Genomic DNA, 20,368 nt, shown 5'->3' with positions numbered 1-20,368 from the left:
TGGGAAATGAACCCGGTCGGGTGTCAGGTCTCTAAGTGGGAGAGCATTTTGGAGATGGTGATCACAATTCTATCTCATTTACTATAGCATTGGAGAGGGATAAGAACAGACAAGTTAGGAAAGTGTTTAATTGGAGTAAGGGGAAATATGAAGCTATCAGGCAGGAACTTGGAAGCATAAATTGGGAATAGATGTTCTCAGGGAGATGTACGGCAGAAATGTGGCAAATGTTCAGGGGATATTTGCATGGCGTTCTGCCTAGTTACATTCCAATGAGACAGGGAAAGGATGGTAGGGTACAGGAACCATGGTGTACAAAGGCTGTTGAAAATCTAGTCAAGAAGAAAAGAAAAGCTTACAAAAGTTTCAAAAATCTAGGCAATGATAGAGATCTATAAGATTATAAGGCCAGCAGGAAGGAGCTTAAGAATGAAATTAGGAGAGCCAGAAGGGGCCATGAGAAGGCCATGGAGAACGGGATTAAAGAAAACCCCAATGCATTCTACAACGATATGAAGAGCAAGAGGATAAGACGTGAGAAAATAGGACCAATCAAGTGTGACAGTGGAAAAGTGTGCATGGAACCGGAGGAGACAGCTGAGGTACTTAATGAATACTTTGCTTCAGTATTCATTATGAAAAAGGATCTTGGCAATTGTAGAGATAACTTGAAGTGGATTGAAAAGCTTGAGCATATAGACATTAAGAAGGAGGATGTGCTGGAGCTTTTGGAAAGCATCAAGTTGGATAAGTCTCCGGAACCGGACGAGATATACCCCAGGCTACTGTGGGAGGTGAGGGAGGAGATTGCTGAGCCTCTGGCAATGATCTTTGCATCATCAATGGGGATGGGGGAGGTTCTGGAGGATTGGACAGTTGTGGATGTTGTTCCCTTATTCAAGAAAGGGAGCACAGATAGCGCAGGAAATTATAGACCAGTGAGTCTATAATTTCCTGGGCTGAGAGGCAGGATTTATGAACATTTGGACAGGCATAATATGATTAGGACTAGTCAGCATGGCTTTGTCAAAGGCAGGTTGTGCCTTACAAGCCTGACTGAATTTTTTGAGGATGTGACTAAACACGTTGATGAAGGTAGAGCAGTAGATGTAGTGTATATGGATTTCAGCAAGGCATTTGATAAGGTACCCCATGTAAGGCTCATTGAGAAAGTAAGGAGGCATGGGATCCAAGGGGACATTGCTTTGTGGATCCAGAACTGGCTTGCCCACAGAAGGCAAAGAGTGGTTGTAGACGGATCATATTCTGCATGGAGTTCAGTGACCAGTGGTGTGCCTCAGGGATCTGTTCTGGGACCCCTTTTTTTCATGATTTTTATAAATGACCTGGATGAATGAATGAATGAAATTTACCTCGATCAGTGTAAACATAACAGAAAGCATCATTTTCAATGATGATTTCATAATGATAATTTCATAGGACAAAATTACAACAAAAATAGATATTCTTTAAAACAGACCGAAAAGGGTGTAGGCTGAAGCTACAGCTTATTACGCCTACCCCTCTTACTTATAAAGCAACATATTTGGTGTCAATCATCACATCAAAACAAAAAATTTCATCATCTTTTAACACAAAATCCAATTCCAAGTATCATTTATTTACATTACTCCCACTCATTTTAAATTATGTATTTTATATTTGTTCATTGAATTATTTTTAAATAATTTTAAACTTGTTAAGTGTGGATCATGTTTTTTAAATTCTCACTACAACTGTTCCATAGATTCACACCCTGACTGAAATACAATAATTTTTTACATTTGTTCTTATCCTTTGTTTTTGAAATATACATGTTCCTCTCAAATCATGTTGACTTTCTCTCATTTTAAACAACCTTTGGATACTTTGAGGTAGCTGTCCATTTTTTACTTTATACATAATTTGTACTATTTTAAAATCTACAAAATCTCTGAATTATAAAGTGTTTAGTTGAATAAACAGTGGATTGGTTGGCTCATAATAACTTGTTTTATTTACAATTCGTATGACTTTCTTTTGGAGTAGAAAAATTGAGTTTGTATTTGTTTTGTATGTATCTCCCCATACCTCGACACAATAAGTCCTGTATGGGGGTATAAATGAACAGTATAATGTATACAAAGATTCCTGATTTAAGAAATCTTGCGCTTTGTACAGTATTGCAATAGATTTTGACATTTTTGCTTTGACATAATTTATATGTGGTTTCCAGCTTAATTTATTATCTATTACCACTCCTAAAAATTTTGTTTCAGGATGAGGAAGTGGAGGGAGGGGTTAGTAAATTTGCTGATGACACAAAGGTTGGGAGTGTTGTGGATAGTGTTGGAGGGCTGTCGGAGGTTACAGCGGGACATCTATAGGATGTAAAACTGGGCTGAGAAGTGGCAGATGGAGTTCAACCTAGATTAGTGTGAGGTGGTTCATTTTGATAGGTCAAATATGATTGCAGAATATAGTGTTAATGGTAAGACTCTTGGCAGTGTAGAGGATCAGGGGGATCTTGGCGTCCGAGTCCATAAGACACTCAAACCTGCTGCGCAGGTTGGCTCTGTGGTTAAAAAGGCATATGGTGTATTGGCCTTCATCAACCGTGGGATTGAGTTTAAGAGCCGAGAGGTAATGTTACAGCTATATAGGACCCTGGTCAGACCCTACTTGGAGTATTGTGCTCAGTTCTGGTCACCTCACTACAGGAAGGATGTGGAAACCATAGAAAGGGTGCAGAGGAGATCTACAAGGATTGGGGAGCATGCTTTATGAGAATAGGTTGAGTGAACTTGGCCTTTTTTCCTTGGAGCAACAGAGGATGAGAGGTGACCTGATAGAGGTGTATAAGATGATGAGAGGCATTGATCGTGTCGATAGTCAGAGGCTTTTTTCCCAGGGCTGAAATGGCTAACACGAGAGGGTACAGTTTTAAGGTGCTTGGAAGTAGGTACAGAAAAGATGTCAGGGGTAAGTTTTTTTACGCAGAGAGTGGTGAGTGTGTGGAATGGGCTGCCGGCGAATATGGTGGAAGTGAAGATGATAGGGTCTTTTAAGAGACTCCTGGATAGCTACATGAAGCTTAGAAAAGTAGAGGGCAATGGTTAACCCTAGGTAATTTCTAAGTAAGGACATGTTCGGCACAGCAGTGTGGGCCGAACGGCTTGTATTGTGCTGTGGGTTTTCTATGCTTCTAGAAGTTTAAGTGAATACTTTTGTGTTAAAAATATTCCTATTCATTGTTTATCTGTGAGATGGCATTGCTGTTTATAACCAAAATGCTGAGATGGAGAGATTAGCCAATTTCCTATTTTAAATTGAATGTTATCGACATTCTGATTGGAATACAGAAGCAAGAGTTAACTAGTCAAGAATGTTATCTGTATGCATTCTACAGTAAACCATTTAAATGGTTGAATTTACTGACAATGCATTTCTTTGTCACTTAAAAAGAGTGACAAAATCAAGCACCCTGGCTTCTTTTTAATGATGGACAAATGCCACATTAAACTGAAGCGACACACACAAAATGGTGGAGGAACTCAACAGGCCAGGCAGCATCTATGGAAAAGAGTAAAGAGTCGACATTTCAGGCCAGGACCCTTCTTAGTCCTGAAGAAGGGTTTCAGCCTGAAATGTCAACTGTTTACTCTTTTCCATAGATGCTGCCTGACCTGCTGAGTTCCTCCAGCATTTTGTGTGCGTTGCTTGGATTTCCAGCTTCTGCAGATTTTCTCTTGCTTGTGCCACATTTAACTGTCCTCACCTCCAATGAGTTAGAAAAGTTTCAAGCACCTGTTTTTAATGTGATGATTATGATTTCTTACTGTTAAAAGATTTTAAAAAACAGGTACCATGTCATGTTAATATTTTGGTAACTGTGAATAAGTCTCTATGCTAGAGTCTTGAGATAGGTGTCTTAACTTAGCTTCTGCCCACTCAAAAGTTTCATCCCAAAGTTGAAGAGCAATTTTACCAACTCCTACTGAAACTAAGAAGCACATGGAGACCAACAAGCCCTATTTCAATGCAACAAATATATTCTAAGCCACCTGTTGGAAAACATACAAGCTCAGCTACACATGTCAGTCTCTCAGGCAGGCAGGCAGAGTACAACTCAAAACTTCCAATACTGAATGGGTTTAGATTGCCTTTGATATTTAATCTAGATATGTTGACTGAGCCCCAATGGATAGCTTGGCATCGAGTTTCCATGTATGATCTCAATTAGCCTGTAAGTATAAGCAGTTGGTAGCACTGCAAGGAAGTTGGCCCTGTTCCCTGGAACCAAAAGCAATCTCTCAGCAGATGTATGTATTGTCCATTTTCAGAACCTGCAAAGATAATTGTTATTTTCATTTTCAATTCATTTGAAATTTCATGTAATTCTTTCACAATAGAATTTTTTGACTAGCTTTTTGGCATCATGGTTGGAAAATACATTCACGCAGAGAAACAAAGACCAGACAGAGCCAGCTCAAGATTCGGGATTCAAGTATATTTATTATCAAAGAATGTATCACAAAACAAGAAACCCGAAAGAACTCAATTAAATTAAGAAAGACCAACACCGAATGCGCAGAGAAAGAGAGAGAAAAGAATATCATGCGAATAGTAGACATGAGCACAGCTTTCTGAACCAAATAGAGTCCTTAGATCCGAATCCCTGGAGCAGCCCAGAGTAGGGCCAAAGCCTCAGTCTCAGTTCTTCATATTAGCAGGGCGAATCGCCGCGACGCTTGTAGACATGAAGCACAGCAGCCGGGGGCAGTCTCACGGCCTCAGCGTCACGGAAAGAGGAGTGAAGATCACAACAGAGTGAGCGAAATCGGCCTGACTCTTGTCTGCGGTCCCAACACCCTGCCTTTCCAGTCTATCTTGGCCAGCATTTAAATTCAACGTAGTTTTGTTGAGCCCTAAACATTAAAACCAACAGTACCACAGTATGGATGGTATTCCTAAAAGCGTGGAACACTGTGGTTCTGTGCACCAAGATATCAACAAATACACAGACATCCCATCTCTCCCGGAAGTTTCCCGCATATTGATAGCAGCTCCCTGATGCCCGGAAATTATATACAATATCCCAGAAATCGATTTTTTTGAGAGCGAGAGGGAGAGGAAGAGGGAGGGCAAGAGCGAGCATCCTGATTGGTCTCTCTTCATGCTGAGTAAACCTATCAGTTTTCTCTGTGAGTGGGCTTTACAGTCGACCTCAAAAATAATGACAGTGTTGCTCGCTGCACTGTTTGCAACAGTGACTTTTCTATTGCCCATGGTGGGTTAAAATGTAAAAGACATGTTGAGGTGAGTTTAACAGGTGTCATTCATTCATTAGCATAGCTAACGTTATTTAAACTAGCTGCTAAGGAGCTACTCTATTGATGTCCTACGTGATGAGGCCAAACTCCCTGTAGACTTGCTTAAAGTTGTAATAGAATAAACATGATAATATATGTACATATTTTAATGCCACATTTTCTGCATATACCCAACTTTACAGATTAGACAAAATCACTAAACAAAGTATTACATACACCCTTGGAGGTCGACCGGGGGAGGGGCGGATACGGGGTTGTGGGAGGTGGGGCTGTTACCTCCCTGAAATGAGTTTTTGCAGGGTGGGATGTCTGAATACAGCATGGGACTCTCTATATCTCACTGCTTCTCTTTGTGAGCCTCCTTTTTGCTACGGGTTTGTATTGAAGGCTAAATTTGAGTCATCAGTTTGCTGAACTTTGTGCTGCCATTTGAACATGCTAATTTATTCATCATCAGTTTGCTGAATCACAGTGGCCTGTGATATTCCATATGGTTTGTTCCAGCTTTATTAGAGTTTAAAAACAAAATCTTATTTTAGGTACCAAATGTTCTCTGGCAACATAATTAGCTGGGTTTGCTGCTGGATTTGAGTTACATGAACAAAATTAATTCAAAGCAGATTCACATTATTACAGTCAATATTCACAAGTACATAAAGTGGGCACTGCAAGCTGAGAGTAATATATTCTAAGCTGCATTGCAAGATGAAGACAAGCACTTAATTTTACATATAGTCCACTCAAAATGAAAGCTAACATTGCATTTGCCTTCCTCAGCAAGTTAAGCTTTAGGGAATCCTGCACTAGGGCTCCCAAGTCCCTTAGCACCTCCCATTTATGAATTTACTCCCCGTATGTGTCTTTATTCCTTCTACCGAAATGCATGACCATATAATCCTTACATTATGTTCCATCTGCCACTTCCTTGCCCATTTTCCTAATCTGTTCAAGTCTTTCTGCAAACTCCCAGCTTCCTCAACACTACCTGCCCCTCCACCTATCTTTATATTGTCTGCAAACTTGGCCACAAAGCCATCAATTCCTTCATCCAAATCATTGACATATATATGTGAAAAGAAGCTGTCCCAAGACAACCCCTGCAGACCACCTGTAGTCTGCAGACCAGAAAAGGCCCCCTTTATTCCCAATCTTTGCCTCTTGCCAGTCAGCCAATCTTCTATCCATGCTGGCATTTGTCCTGTAATACTGTGGGCTCTTATTTTGTTAAGCAGCCTCCTATACAGCATCTTGTCAAAAGCCTTTTGAAAATCCAGGTACACAACATCCACCGATTCTTCTCTTTTCTTTGTCTATCCTGTTTGTTCCTTCCTCAAAGAATTCCACAGATTTATCAGGCAAGATTTCCCTTTGAGGAAACCATGCTGACTTTGGCCTATTTTATCATGTGCTTCCAAGTACCCCAAAACCTCATCCTTAATAATAGACTCTAAATCTTTACCGAGCACTAAAGTCAGACTAACTCTCCTATAATATCTTGACTTCTGCCTCCCTCCCTTTTTCAAGAGTGGAGTGATATTGTGATTTTGCAGTCCCCTGGAACCATGCCAGAATCCATTGATTCTTGAGAGATTATTACTAATGTGCCCGCATTCTCTTCAGTTGCCTCTTTCAGATCCCTGGGATGTAGCCTGTCCAGTCCAGGTGACTTATCAACAACGTTCACTTCTGCCACCTGACACCCTCAAATTTCTCACATGCTGCTGGTGTTTTCCACAATGAAGGCCGACACAAAATACTTATTCAGTTCATCTGCCATTTCTTTTTTTCCCATTACTACTTCTCTAGCGTCATTTTCTAGTGGCCCAGTGCCCATTCTTTCTACTTTTTATATATCAGAAAAAGCTTTTAGTAACCCCTTTTATATTATTGGCTAACTTGCCTGTACATCTTTTCTCAACTTTTCCAGTTGACTTCTGTTGGTTGTTAAAAGTTTTCCAATCCTCAAGCTTCCTGCTAATCTTTGCAAAATATATGCCCTCTTCTTAACTTTTATGCTGCCTTTGTCTTCCCTTGTCATCCACCCTTTAGAATGACACTTCTTTGGGATGAAATGATCTCGTGTCTTCCAGATTCCTTACAGACACTCCAGCCGTCGCTGTGCTACTGTCATCCCTGATAGCATCGATGTAATCAATTTTAGCCATTTCCCAATTTACCTGTATATTGAAATCCCCTATGACCATTGTAACATTGCCCTTTTGACATGCCTTTTCTACCTCCCATAAATTGTACTCCACATCCCGACTACAATTTATAGTCCTGTATATAACTCCCATCAGGGTCTTTTTACCCTGCCAATTTCTATGTGTGCTATAAGCTCACCTGCCTTGATCTGTGTACTACATGCAATCAAATATCACACCTTTAGTCGTGGATTCCCCACAAATCTTCTTAAATTTGAGTCCAAGCTGCCTTAAATTAAATTCTTATCCCTTTCTAAACTTTGTTTTTTTATATCCTGTAGACTTCATTAACCTTTCCTGTCATTGCCTTCCATACTTTATCCATATTTTTCCCAATCTGTTGAACCCACCCAACCTACTATTTAGATCAAAACCCTATTCATAGCCCTAGTTATGAGATTTGCCAAGACCATAGTCCCAGCCTGGTTCAGGTGGAGCCTGTCCCATTGGAATAGCTCCCTTCTCCAAAGTACTGGTGCCAATGTCTCACAAATACAAACCCACTTCTCCCACACCTATCATTCAGCCTCACATTTAATAGTAATCATTTAACACAAACTGTATTTGAAGCATTTAATCTAACGGATGTGACTGCCCCCTGAAACACAGTGTCAGGAGAACTCCCTCCGCTCCCCTTCCCTTCCCTTCCTCCTTCTCTGATGTATCACAGTGTTTGAAGCTCAGATTCCAAGTCATCGGTTCCAAGCCTGAGGTCTCGAGCGGCCAACACTTGCTGCAGATGTTGTCACCTTTAACCACAACGGGGTCCACCAACTCCCACACCATGCAGCTATAACAAATCACCTGATCCTGTATCTCAGGGTTAACAACCCTGACTGGTAAAACAAAACTGTTATGGAAACAGCAACGAAGAATCCTTCTACATCTGAGTGCAATGGTATTCCTGAGTCTCCACCCAGGACTTGCGTGACTGACAGCAGCGTGAGGAAGCTCCTGACATGATGAAGGAAGCCCTGAACATGGCCAGAGATGGAGGACCTTCATTGCTGCCCTAAATGCCAGCAGCGTAATGGGCAGTATATATGTGATCCTATATCCTTACTTTATTTTATTATTTGTAATTTGTTACCTTTTTATTTAATTGCTATGTTGCCAGTAATCTTGTTTAGGTCTCAGCTACAAACCCCCTCAGCAATGAGTCCATCTGAGTAGTATAAAGAGGAAAGACTGATGGTCTTACCTGGTCTTTTCCAAAGCCTTCTCTCTCTGAAACCTCTCGAGCCAAAGTTTTAAAGTCCACTCTCACACCGGGCCATTCCAACAACAGCCGCTCCACGTGAGCTTACCTTCGTTTAAATGCTGGAAATAAGCACTGCAGAGAGGCTTCCCAATTACGCATTCAAAACTGGCCAGATCATCAATTAAAAAGAGCAACATGAAGTTGTCACTTTACTGTTGTCAACCCAAAAAATATAATGAACTGTCTTTGTAACGACTTCAGGAGGTACCCTTGCAGCAGGAGAAAAGAAAGTAAGACAGAATTTAAATAGCAGCATCCCAAAGCAATTCACAACAAAGTGAGGATTCTTTAAATGTAAACATAGTTGTTTTACAAGCAAACAGAACAGCTGATCTGCAAGCAATAAATTACAAAAGAAAATGAAATATGATACTAGTTTACCATTCTGAGTTGATCAAGTCATGGGAAAAATACTCTTCTTTACATAATTCCATGGATGTATCTAATAACTAATAGAACATAGAAGAGTACAGCACAGGAACAGGCTATTTGGCCCACAATGTTGTGCTGAACCAGCTAAAAAACAAATCCAAACACTAGTCCCTCCTACCTACACAATGTCCATATCCCTCCATCTTTCTCACATTCATGTGCCTATCTAAACGTCTCTTAAAAGCCTCCAATGTATTTGCCTCTACCACCATACCAGGCAGTGCATTCCAGGCATCTCCACTCTCTGAGTAAAATAACTTACCCTCACACCCCCCTTGAATCTACCCCCTCTCAGCTTCAATGCATGCCCTCAGGCATTAGACACTTCAACCTTGGGAGACAGATACTCCCTGTCTACTCTATCTGTGCCTCCCATAATCTTATAAACCTCTATCAGATCTCCCGTCAGTCTCTGCCACTCCAAAGAAAACAATCCAAGTTTATCCAGCCTCACATGATAGCACATGTCCTCTGAACCAGGCAGCACCCTGGTGAACCTCTTCTGCACTTGAAGATGAAAGTTATTAGCTTATCCAGAAAATGGAAACTATAACAACGTATGAGCTCCTCAATACTGCACTGGAGATAAATGTGTAGAAAAAAAAAACAGATGCAAGTGCTACAGAATTCATGATGTAATTGGCAAACTGCCAATTAAACTCAAAACATGGGGATTTCTCAATGCACGCTAGCGATAAAGGGAAATAAAATCAAACTAAAATGTATGGTATGCCAATCATGTGCATTTCTTGGTCAGCTGCTAAGTGCTGTTAAGTAGAATCTGATTTTATTTTCAGATGGGCCATGAGACAGAGAAGCAAAAGAAGTGATGAGACACCATACTGATTCAGATATGACAAAAAGTTCAAAGTAAATGTATTATCAAAGTACATATATGTCACCGTATACAACCCTGAGATTCATTTCCCTGCGGGCATACTCAGCAAATCCATAGAATAGTAACTATAACAGGATCAATGAAAGATCAACCAGAGTGCAGAAGACAACAAACTGTGCAAATGCAAATATAAGTAAATAGCAATAAATCATGAGAACATGAGATAATGAGATCTTAAAATGAGATCATTGGTTATTGGAACACCTCAATGAGTGAGTGTAAGTGAGGGCAAGTGAGTGTAGTTATCCTCTTTTGTTCAAGAGCCTGATGGTTGAGGGGTAGTAAATGTTCTTGAACCTGGTGGTGTGAGTCCTGAGGCTCTTGTACCTTCTACCTGATGGCAGCAGCAAGAAGAGGGCATGGCCTGGGTGGCGAGGATCTTTGATGATGGATGCTGCTTTCCGATATGCTCAGTGGTGGGGAGGCTTTACCCGTGATGTACTGGGCCAAATCCACTATCTTTTGTAGGATTTTCCATTCAAAAGCATTAGTGCTTCCATACCAGGCCGTAATGCAAGTAGTCAATATACTCTCCACTACACATCTATAGAAGTTTTTCAAAGTTTTAGATTCACGCCAAGTCTCCGCTGATTCCTAAAGTAGTAGAGGCGCTGCTGCGCTTTCGTCGTAATTGGACTTAAACAGATGCATTCAGATGAAAACACTTCCTGTGATTTTACTTGGACCAGGCATGAGCAGTTCAAGGAACTGAGCAATTCAGTGAAGATAATATTCTAGTTCCTCAAGGACACAACAGCAGCAATGACAGTAAAGTGACAAGTACCCTACTCATTCCAGGAGCATCTCTTATAAGGCAGTAGAGAACAATACTAGAGTAAAAACGTGATGGAGACAAGAAAGAAACATTTATATGGCAGCAAATAGGGAAGGAAAATGGGAAGTAAAGTTAAATGGATTTTTTTTTTAATGTGCACTGAAAATTTCTCAGAGGCTTCCTGCCAAATAAATATTAGAGCAATGCATCTGTGTTACTTTTAAGACTTTCAGGCTTCATATTTTGTGAAAGACTGACAGTATATTTCAGGGGAACCTCTGGTGTCCTGAGACATTAAGCATCTATAGTGTGTTATACATGTCAAAAGCTCAACCTGGCTCCAGTAACGACTACTCACTTCAGCAAAAAAAAACTACTCAGTAGCCCAAAATTGCAGTAGGTTTTAAGCTCTTGAATAATCAATGCACACGAGTGAATTTGATTGATTTCTCCCCGGGAATTTTCATTTCACACATCATATTTCCAGACTTCAGCTTTGGTTTCATTAATATGAACTGGGAAAATATAAATGATGCTATTTTCTTGGTGATATATTACAAGATAGCAATACTTGAAAGGACTCTCTGGCCAACCTGACCAGTACAAAAATGAAAGTGCAAGTTCATGCAATTTTAATAATAAAAGCATTTTTGGACAGATTTCTGTTCAAATGAATAGCTAAAGAAGAATGCAGAATGCATAAATAAAAAAGTCTATCTAACAGGCATGTCATTGCTGGCTTTTCTGGGTTCCAATCATAATCTAATAATTATTCTATTACAAGCTCCATTCATTCTAAACTTAAAACAAACAAGCAGTAGAAACCGAATCTGTTAAATGCCTGTATGCTGCTTCATGCCACCCTTTGCCAGTCACTGTTAGGGATATCCCAGAGGTTCAGACAAGAGGCACACCTGAAATCATTCTTAACCTATTGAAATATTTACACCACAATACAGGATGCAGAACTAAGTTCTGATGTAAGGTCACTGACCAGAAATCCTAATTCTATTTCCCTCTTCTAGATACTGCCTGACCTGCTGAGATCTGCGATGTCAAGCTCTTCAGTAGAATGCACAGCCACAAATGCAGAGGTACCAGACTTGTGAACAGCTTCGTCCCCAATGTATCAGACTTCTGAACCAATCACCGCTCTCAGATTCCCCTCCCAGTGAAGCTGCCACGTTCTCGAACCCTTAACTCTAACTCTTCTATACTTTGCATTTCTTTTTGCCCTACTACAGCTCGCACTACGAAACTTTGCCCCATTTTGTTGTTATTGTACGCATCACTGTAGTTGTTATTGACGTGTATATTGTTTACTCTGTATCTCCGCCATGGAGGGGCCCAAGCCTGGCTGCGGAAGGAGGAGGGTTGGGCATGGGACTACCAATCCCATCCTGTAGAAACCCAGAGCTACAGAACCATCATCAGAAGCTCCAAAGACCTCATCCCTGGGAGAAGGAGAAGATGGACTACAACTCAAGACAACTTGAAAGACTGGTCCTGGACAGAGGACTCTACGCCCCAGTAGGAGTGATGGGGATTAAATAAGTAAGAATTGTTTACTCAATGAGTCTCAGACAAGCAAGGATTTTTTTTTACATCCTGGTATACATGGCAATAACCTGAACCTGAATCTTTAGTCTAATGACTGGGGATGAATTCCTGGGCTGGTGTTGCTGCAATTTTGCTATTTTAACCTCACATCTGTCTCAACTGTTGTACAACTAATAATGTTTTGACAATAGATTTTGCCATAAGCAAAACAATAGTATGGAATATTGGCTTGTAGATCTAAACTATTCAAAGTTCAGAGTAAATTTATTATCAAAGTATGTATATGTCACCATGTACCACCCTGAGGTTCATTTTCTTGTGGGCATTCACAGTAGAACGAATGAATCAATGAAAAACTACTCACAAAGACTGACAAACAACCAATGTGCAAAGGACAAACTGATCAAATACAAAAATTAAAACAAATATTAATAATAATAATAAATAAATAGTAAATTAATAATACCAAGAACATGAGTTGTAGAGTCCTTCACATTGAGTCCATAGATCATAGTCCATAGTTCAAAGGAAATCTATAGGTTATGGTAGGCTAATCAACTGGATGTGTTTTTGGTCCCAGAGTCCCAGAGGCATGAAGATGACTTACTACCACTCCAGTGTAAGGCAGAAATCAGGCAGGTTTCCCAACAACTGCAAACACAATTGACTGAAGGGTTAACAGGCATCACTGGGTGTTGCACCTGCCAATGGCTCATTGAACACCATAATGCATTGGCAATGAATTTGGAAGAATGTTGAATACATTATTAAGCGCAGACATGTGAAATGTATCACCAGTTATCATGGCAGCTAGCCTCCTCCATGAAATCCCAAATGTATTAAGACGACATTAACTAATGTCACATCTGAATCATTGCACTCCCACCTGAAATATGTACTTCCATATATTTTTAACTATCCTTTCTTTCGTCCATATTCACCTCATTATATGTTTGAGCATTAATCATGTCTACATAGTTGAGATTAACAAAAAAAAAAGTCCTGGACCCCACCTTCTCCCTCACCTGGCCTCACCTATCATCTGCCAGCTTTCCTTCCTCATCACCTTGACATTCTGCCTTCTGCCCCCCTCTTTTCTAGTCCTGGTGAAGGGTCTCAGTCCGAAACACTGACTGTTTATTCCCCTCCACAGATGCTGCCTGACTTACTGAGGTACTCCAGCTTTCTGTGTGTGTTGTTCTGGACACTTTTATGCCATTTAGGCCAACTTAGCAATGAAAATGTGTGACAAAGACTATGTTATCACGAAAAGAGATGCACTTAGACAAATTTTCTCCGGAAGTTTATTTGTATAACAAAGCTAATGCGATCCACGTGGGACTGTACAACCATGTGCAACCTGAGCATCGAACAGATGAGTTAGTGGCTTAATATGACAAAATTCTCAACAGGTTGTTTTATTCACTCAACGATTCAGGAACAGCTTCTTCCCCTCTTCCTACTGCATTCGCAGTTTTTATTATGTATTGCAACATACTGCTGCCGCATAACAACAAATTTCATGACATATGTCAGTGATATTAAACCTGATTCTGATTTATTCCTGGGGAATTCACTGCTGTTATTCTGTGGTAAAGTTTTAACACCATTAGTCTAGAAACTGCCAATGACCATTTTAGTTATGGGTTGACAACTAACAAACTCTCCAAAGGCATTACTACAACAATGGCAAGGTTGTGATCAGAGACGGAAATCAAAAAGAATCCTTCCTCTCTCATGTATTGCATTGGCACCCTAGGCTTGCTGTGCTAAGCCCTGGTTTCACATACTATTTGTCCCTACAACTTTGGATGCAAATCCAACTCTATTCGACTGGATTTTCAGAAGCATCTTATCTTATATAGATAATAGCCAATGCACCATTGCCGTTCATTAAGAATTTTTTTTGTTATTGACTGTATCATTAACATCATTAGAATCAGATACTGGAGTTTAGAAGAATGAAGGGGATCTCATTGAAATTTATTGAATATTGAAAGGCCAAGATAGAGTGGACATGTGGAGGATGTTTCCTGTTGTGAGAGAGTCTACGACCAGAGAGCACAGCCTCAGAAACCCTTTAGAACAGAGATAAGGAAGAGTTTCTTTAGCCATAGAGTGGTGAATCTGGAATTCATTATCACAGGCGGCTGTGGAGGGTATATTTAAAGCGGAAGTTGATAGGTTCTTGATTAGAAAGGGCATCAAAGGTTTTGAGGAGAAGGCAGGAGAATGGGGTTGAGAGAGATAATAAATCAGCCATCATAGACTGGCGGAGCAGACCTGATGGGCCAAATGGCTGCCTTCCTTCCTACTTATATGATTTTATGGTCTTACTGCATGAGGAAAGTGAGAGAAACTCAGCAAGTTGGAATGGCTGTCGAATGGTGTGGCCGAGGAAGTTCCTCCGGTGAGGACTTGGCTCCAGTTACAGTTAACACCTGGGACAGATGAAGAGCAGATTAACAGCAAAGATCTCACGAGGTCCCAGGACCACTACCTAACCTATTGTGGAGAATATCAGGAGAAGAAAGCCACAGTCCATCTCCTGAGATGTCCTGCAGTACCCGGGCAGATGGGATGTACATCAAAAGCAGGACAATTATTGGTGAAATTGCTGAGGGTTAGGATCTATGTACAGGTAGGAGATAATCATAAATAGTCAATGTGAATTTGTGTGGGGAGTCCTGCTAATTTTATTGAGCTCTTTGAGGAGGTACCTATGATGATTAAAAGCATAGTAGTAGATGTTATTTATATGGACTTTAATAAAGCATGATAAGCTGATCTAGAAGGTTAAAAAATTTGGGATCCAAGGTGAGCTGGCTAGCTGGATCCAAAATTGTCTTGGTGATAAGAGGCAAAGGATAGTGAGAAAGCTTATCTTTCCAGTTGAAACTCTTCAAACAGCAATGTGAAGCGTAGATTAGTTGTGGGACCTTTGATTTTGTGATTTATATTAATAATTTTGGTGTAAATTCAGGCGGAATAACTAGTAACTTTACAGATGACATGAAAGTTGGTGGTGTTGTGGAAGCAAGCAAAATTGTCTGAGACTAAAGCTGGATGTTGATCTGATGGAAAGCTAGCTGGAGCATTGGCAAGTAGAATTTAATTCCAACAAGTGCGAGCTGATGCATTTTGTAAAATCAAATTGGGGTAGGGCATATACAGTAAATGACAGGAACATTACTGAGTGGAGAGACTTTGAGGTACAAATGCACAGTTCCCTGAAAATGGCAACACAGATTGGATGGTGAATGAAGAGGGCAGAATGTGGCATATAAAAATAGGGAGGTTACACTGCAACTTTATATACACTGGTAGTATTGTGATCTGTTCCGGTCACCACACTTCAGGCTGCGCGGGAGTGGGTGCAGAGAAGATTCATCATTGGTTGGTTGGAGAACTTTCATCATTGGGAAAAGTTGGATAGGCTGGGCTTGTATTCCTTGGAATGAAGGAAGTCTATAAATATAAACCTGATAGAGATATATAAAATTATAAGGGCCAGAGATAGGATCTTTTTTTCCCATGGCATGAGCATCAAAAACAATTGCATATACTGAAGCAACACACATCAAAGTTCAAGCATCTGCAGAATTCCTGTTGTTTGCATATAATTAAGTTGGAATTCTAAAGGGGAAGTGGAAGAGAATGGCTTATTTTAACACAGGTTGATATCTTGAATGTTCTTCAACAGGAGGAGGTGCAATCAGAAAGAATCATATTTAAGAGGCATAGTGGATAGGCAGCTGATAAAAGCAATGGGATCAGTATAGAATAGGCATGAGTGTGATGGACTGAATGGCCCATCTCCATGCCGTACAACTGTATGAACAGTGCAACTCTACGAGAACTGGCTAACCCTACCCTTAGAGGCATAGCCTATTCAGTATGCGGGGAACAGAAAGTTTGGACAGGAGTCACATCGAAGAATAAGTGGGATTCATTCTCTTGTTTCCGTCGCCTTTTGTTTTATGTTTGGCGAATGCAGTCTCATATTTAAAGATATGATTCCTATTAAATGTTTTATTAATAAACGCCACTCCACAATGCTTTGTTTATCTGCAAAAACGAGTGAACTCTCCCCATCATTATTTAATATTTGCAACTTCCTTATCAGGATCGATTGGTATAGGCTGCAATGATTCTGTGAACAGTGGGGGTCGTCATTTAGGGTATTTAAATCAAGGCTTACTTCTGGAGCAATTAATCATCGTGCAAGTGGGTTTTGCTATTAAGTGGGTTGTTCTGTACTTGGTGTTCGCACCGGTTACTCACCACCCATCGCAAGTACATGACGACGCCGTGACATACAGGAGTGAGCAATGATGACATCACTCCGCCCGCGCACATCTTGCAAGATGTCAGAGAGTGAACAGGTTGCTCCAAGAACCGCCGGTGGAAGTTTGCAGTGCGGCCGCTGGCAGCGGGAAGGGTTTCCCTATGACTAGGCAGTAGCAGATTTTTTACAATGCGGTGCATTCCTTATTCCCTCGCTCCCTTAGACTGGAGGCTGGCTGAGTGGCACTCTTATTCCCAAACCCAGCAAAGGAATGGGTATAATCGCCAATGCAAAGCAGAGCCCCGATTGGTTAAGCCTTATGAATTATGCTGGGGAGTGAAATGCCGGCGATGAATTAATTCCAAACGCTAACACTGCTTTAAGCGGACTGCGGAGATTCGCCACCTCCAAAACACGTTGCTCACCTTAAGCGCGACCTTCCAAACTTCCGTTCTACTTTCATTGATCGGCGTAATGCGGGTTTCTCGTGTAACCGCGGTCCCAGAGGAACGCACAGGAACGAGAATCCCCATTCAGGAGAACTAACGGCAAGTGGTCCAGATGTGAAGCGTGGACCCACACACACATACTGCGGCGCTGCGCCGTTTTAGAGAGAGAGTGAAAAAAAAACAAGCTTTGTCTGCAACTGTATGGAAATAAACCGTAAGAGCGTTCCCCCAGTGAGTGCAACATTGCAGTCTGCCAACGGGGACCCGGGCCGTCTGCAGTGTTGGGGATTGCGGGGTTAGATCACTCGGAAATATTAACCCCTGCGGATCCGCTGGACAAGCAGACTCACCCATCACTGAGGACTGTCACGTGTGTGTCATGCTCCCCTATAACTCTTCCCATACAGATTTTATCCATTAAGATATATTGCAGCAGAGAGAGGAATGCCCTGTCATCGGGAGCAACCTAAACGTCCGTTCTAATTAATATTTAACCCATGTAATAGCTGAATGCCTTTTCGTGTGAAATAGGTGGAGTTTCACAATTATCGAATCAGATTTGGATAAATGTATAAATGCATCAAACATCCAAATCATCCCAATTTCGGCCCGAGATAGGTTATGCAGAGTGAACTCCTCGATCCCCTATTTCCCATTAAACTTTCGCTTTCATCCTCGCAGTAGGAAGCATCTTTCAGTCCCGAATGTGTGAGGCATCGTTTGGCACTGCAGTCACATTCACACCCCAGCTGCAGCCCGTCCACCCAACAGAATAAACCGGAGCCAGTGCCCCAACCGCATAGGCAAAGTTGCCGAAACTGACAGGTTTTCTACAGAATCTCAAACCAAAGAAGCAGCAAACTGTGCGTCTGCCCGCCAGATGTTCAAACGTCTGCGTTCCCTGACAGCACGGAATGCCAGGGAATGGGCAACCCAGAGAACTTCTCTCAAACTAAGGGCAAAAGTTTCCCCTTCTCCTCCAGAAAGCCCGTAACTTTGCATACCGCTTGGCAGTGCCCCGACGTAACGGGGGGGGGGGGGGGGGGAAGAGGGAGCATCTTTCACCGAGCACCTTTCGTTTGTTATTCGGACAAATACAGAACAATTCCAAACGTTCAACGAAAAGCACACGGCTCCCATTCCCCGAATCAGTTAAATCCGGCGCTGTCAGCACAATCGCATCATCAGTGAATAAACTTGGGCAGAATGGTATTGAACTTCAACTCACCTTGAGCTGCCGATCCTCTAGTGCTGATTACACCCGCTAGCAAAGTGGCCACATACCAAATCATAGTACTGTCACCCCACTGTGAGATCTGGCTGGATCATATCTTAGAGCTCTTCACTTTTAGATGCTCCTTGGAAATACCCCTGTTCTGATCATCAGTGCAATGCAATCCTTCGGATGATGTCCTCTTCATATCCTGCTCATTCTTTTTTCTTCTTCTTCTTCTTTCTCTTTCCCTGCCTCTTTCTCTCTCTGTCTCTCCTCTCTTTACCTGTCTCTCCCTCTCTCATTCGGTTACATCCCTCTGGAATGGACTTAACACTCTTCCCAGCCTCTAACTCCTGCTCTTTCTCAGCACGGAGAGAGCGGGTTCCCCCTCGCGCCAGCAACCTAACTTGATGGTGGCCAAGTCAGTGCCCGCCCCTTCAGCTACTCGTGTGTTGTGGATTGGCTGAGGTGTCCCCGACTGCCACGCTGATTGGTGAAGAGTGACGCCCGTCAGAGGGTGACGGGTTGCCTGTTTCAAGGTGGGTTGAGGTGGAGCGGCTGGAGCGCCGCAGTATCATGCGCAATAGCAAGGAGTTGAGGAGGAGGAGGACGGCAAATCCAGCTGCCGAGCACCCTCTCTCCAACCCTTCAGACGTTAAAGGTGAACAGCACCATACTCAATCCTCCCAGAGCACCGGAGCATTTTCATGCCTCATGTAACACCGAAAGTTCATTAAATTCAGCCACCGGCGAAAACAGGACAGTTATTCATATAATTAAAAACACAACACGAAGCGTTTGATAACGCCGGTCCACAATTCATGTAGTCATGATTAAGATCAAAACACGGATGCAATAAATTTAAATTTCTAATAGGTAAGAAAAACTGAACATGCAGCTTAAAGTCATCCGTGTTACTTTATTGAATCGGATGTTCAAATGTATATTCGCCCTAAGATAAAACGTGCAAGAAAAAACAGTCTAAGTTCAGCGGATTGCAAGTAATATACACCCGGAATACATCTCGAGTTTTTTTTGTATGCGATTCCCAATCAACAGTCTAACCTGGGCATTCTTTAACGGCTAACAACAGCAATCAAAGTACTGATCTATAGAAATTTGGACATTTTCTTGAAATATCGATTACAGCATTTCAAAACTTTCAAATGTGTCAAGGACCTTCAAAAATCACAGTTGTATTTCCCTCCAGAAAGGTGGGAATGGACAATTGACATTCAACAGCTTGCAATGATATATCACTTTTGGATAGGAAGGAGATCTCAAAGCGCTTAATACAGATCAAATCAGTCAACATATTGTCGTGGCAGCGATGAACTTGAAGAGGTGGACAAAAGTTACAACTTTTTTTTTAAGAAGGATATTAAGGAAGACGAAGGTCTTCTGGAGGGTGAGGTGGTCTCCAAAGTCAGAGATAAATAATTGAAAGTGGGGTGACCAATGACAGGATAAAAGAATGGAGAAACAGGCAGAAGACCAGAGGCAGGAAAGTAGAATAGGCAGGGAAAATACAGGGAGAAATAAAGTTACAGGAAGACCATGAGACATAGGACCAGAATTAGGCCATTTGGCCCATTGAGTCTGCTCCACCATTCCATCATGGCTGATTTATTATCCCTTTCAACCCCATTCTCCTGCCTTCTCCCCATAACCTTTGACACCCTTACTAATCAAGAACCTATAACCCTCTGCTTAAGTATACTCAATGACTTGTCTTCCACACCTGTGGCAATGAATTCCACAGATTCGCCACCCTCTGCCTAAAGAAATTTCACCTTATCACCATTCTAAAGAGATGTCCTTTTATTCTGAGGCTGTGCCCTCTGGTCCGAGACACACACACACTATAGGAAGCAGAGTACAAATTTCAAAGTTCAAAGTACACCTGCATACTATATACAACCTTGAAATTTGTCCTCTTACAGGCAGCCACCAAAACAAAGAAACCCAACAGA

The 20,368-nt window shown here is 41.5% G+C and overlaps 1 protein-coding gene across 3 annotated transcripts in view; it reads right to left on the bottom strand.

Moving 5' to 3' along the window:
* The window catches only part of igsf9bb (immunoglobulin superfamily, member 9Bb), a 749,555-nt gene extending 730,784 nt beyond the window's left edge, over nucleotides 1–18,771 (bottom strand). For all 3 annotated transcript variants that reach the window (XM_072238319.1, XM_072238320.1, XM_072238321.1), the window contains exon 1: nucleotides 18,408–18,771. In XM_072238319.1, the coding sequence (XP_072094420.1) occupies nucleotides 18,408–18,471 (64 nt within the window). In that variant the 5' untranslated portion in view covers nucleotides 18,472–18,771. The remainder of the gene's footprint in view (nucleotides 1–18,407) is intronic.
* Between the last annotated feature and the right edge of the window lie 1,597 nt (nucleotides 18,772–20,368).

The sequence above is a fragment of the Mobula birostris genome, chromosome 20, assembly GCF_030028105.1.
Source record: "Mobula birostris isolate sMobBir1 chromosome 20, sMobBir1.hap1, whole genome shotgun sequence".
Taxonomy (NCBI): domain Eukaryota; kingdom Metazoa; phylum Chordata; class Chondrichthyes; order Myliobatiformes; family Myliobatidae; genus Mobula; species Mobula birostris.
This window is presented reverse-complemented; position numbering and strand designations above follow the sequence as displayed.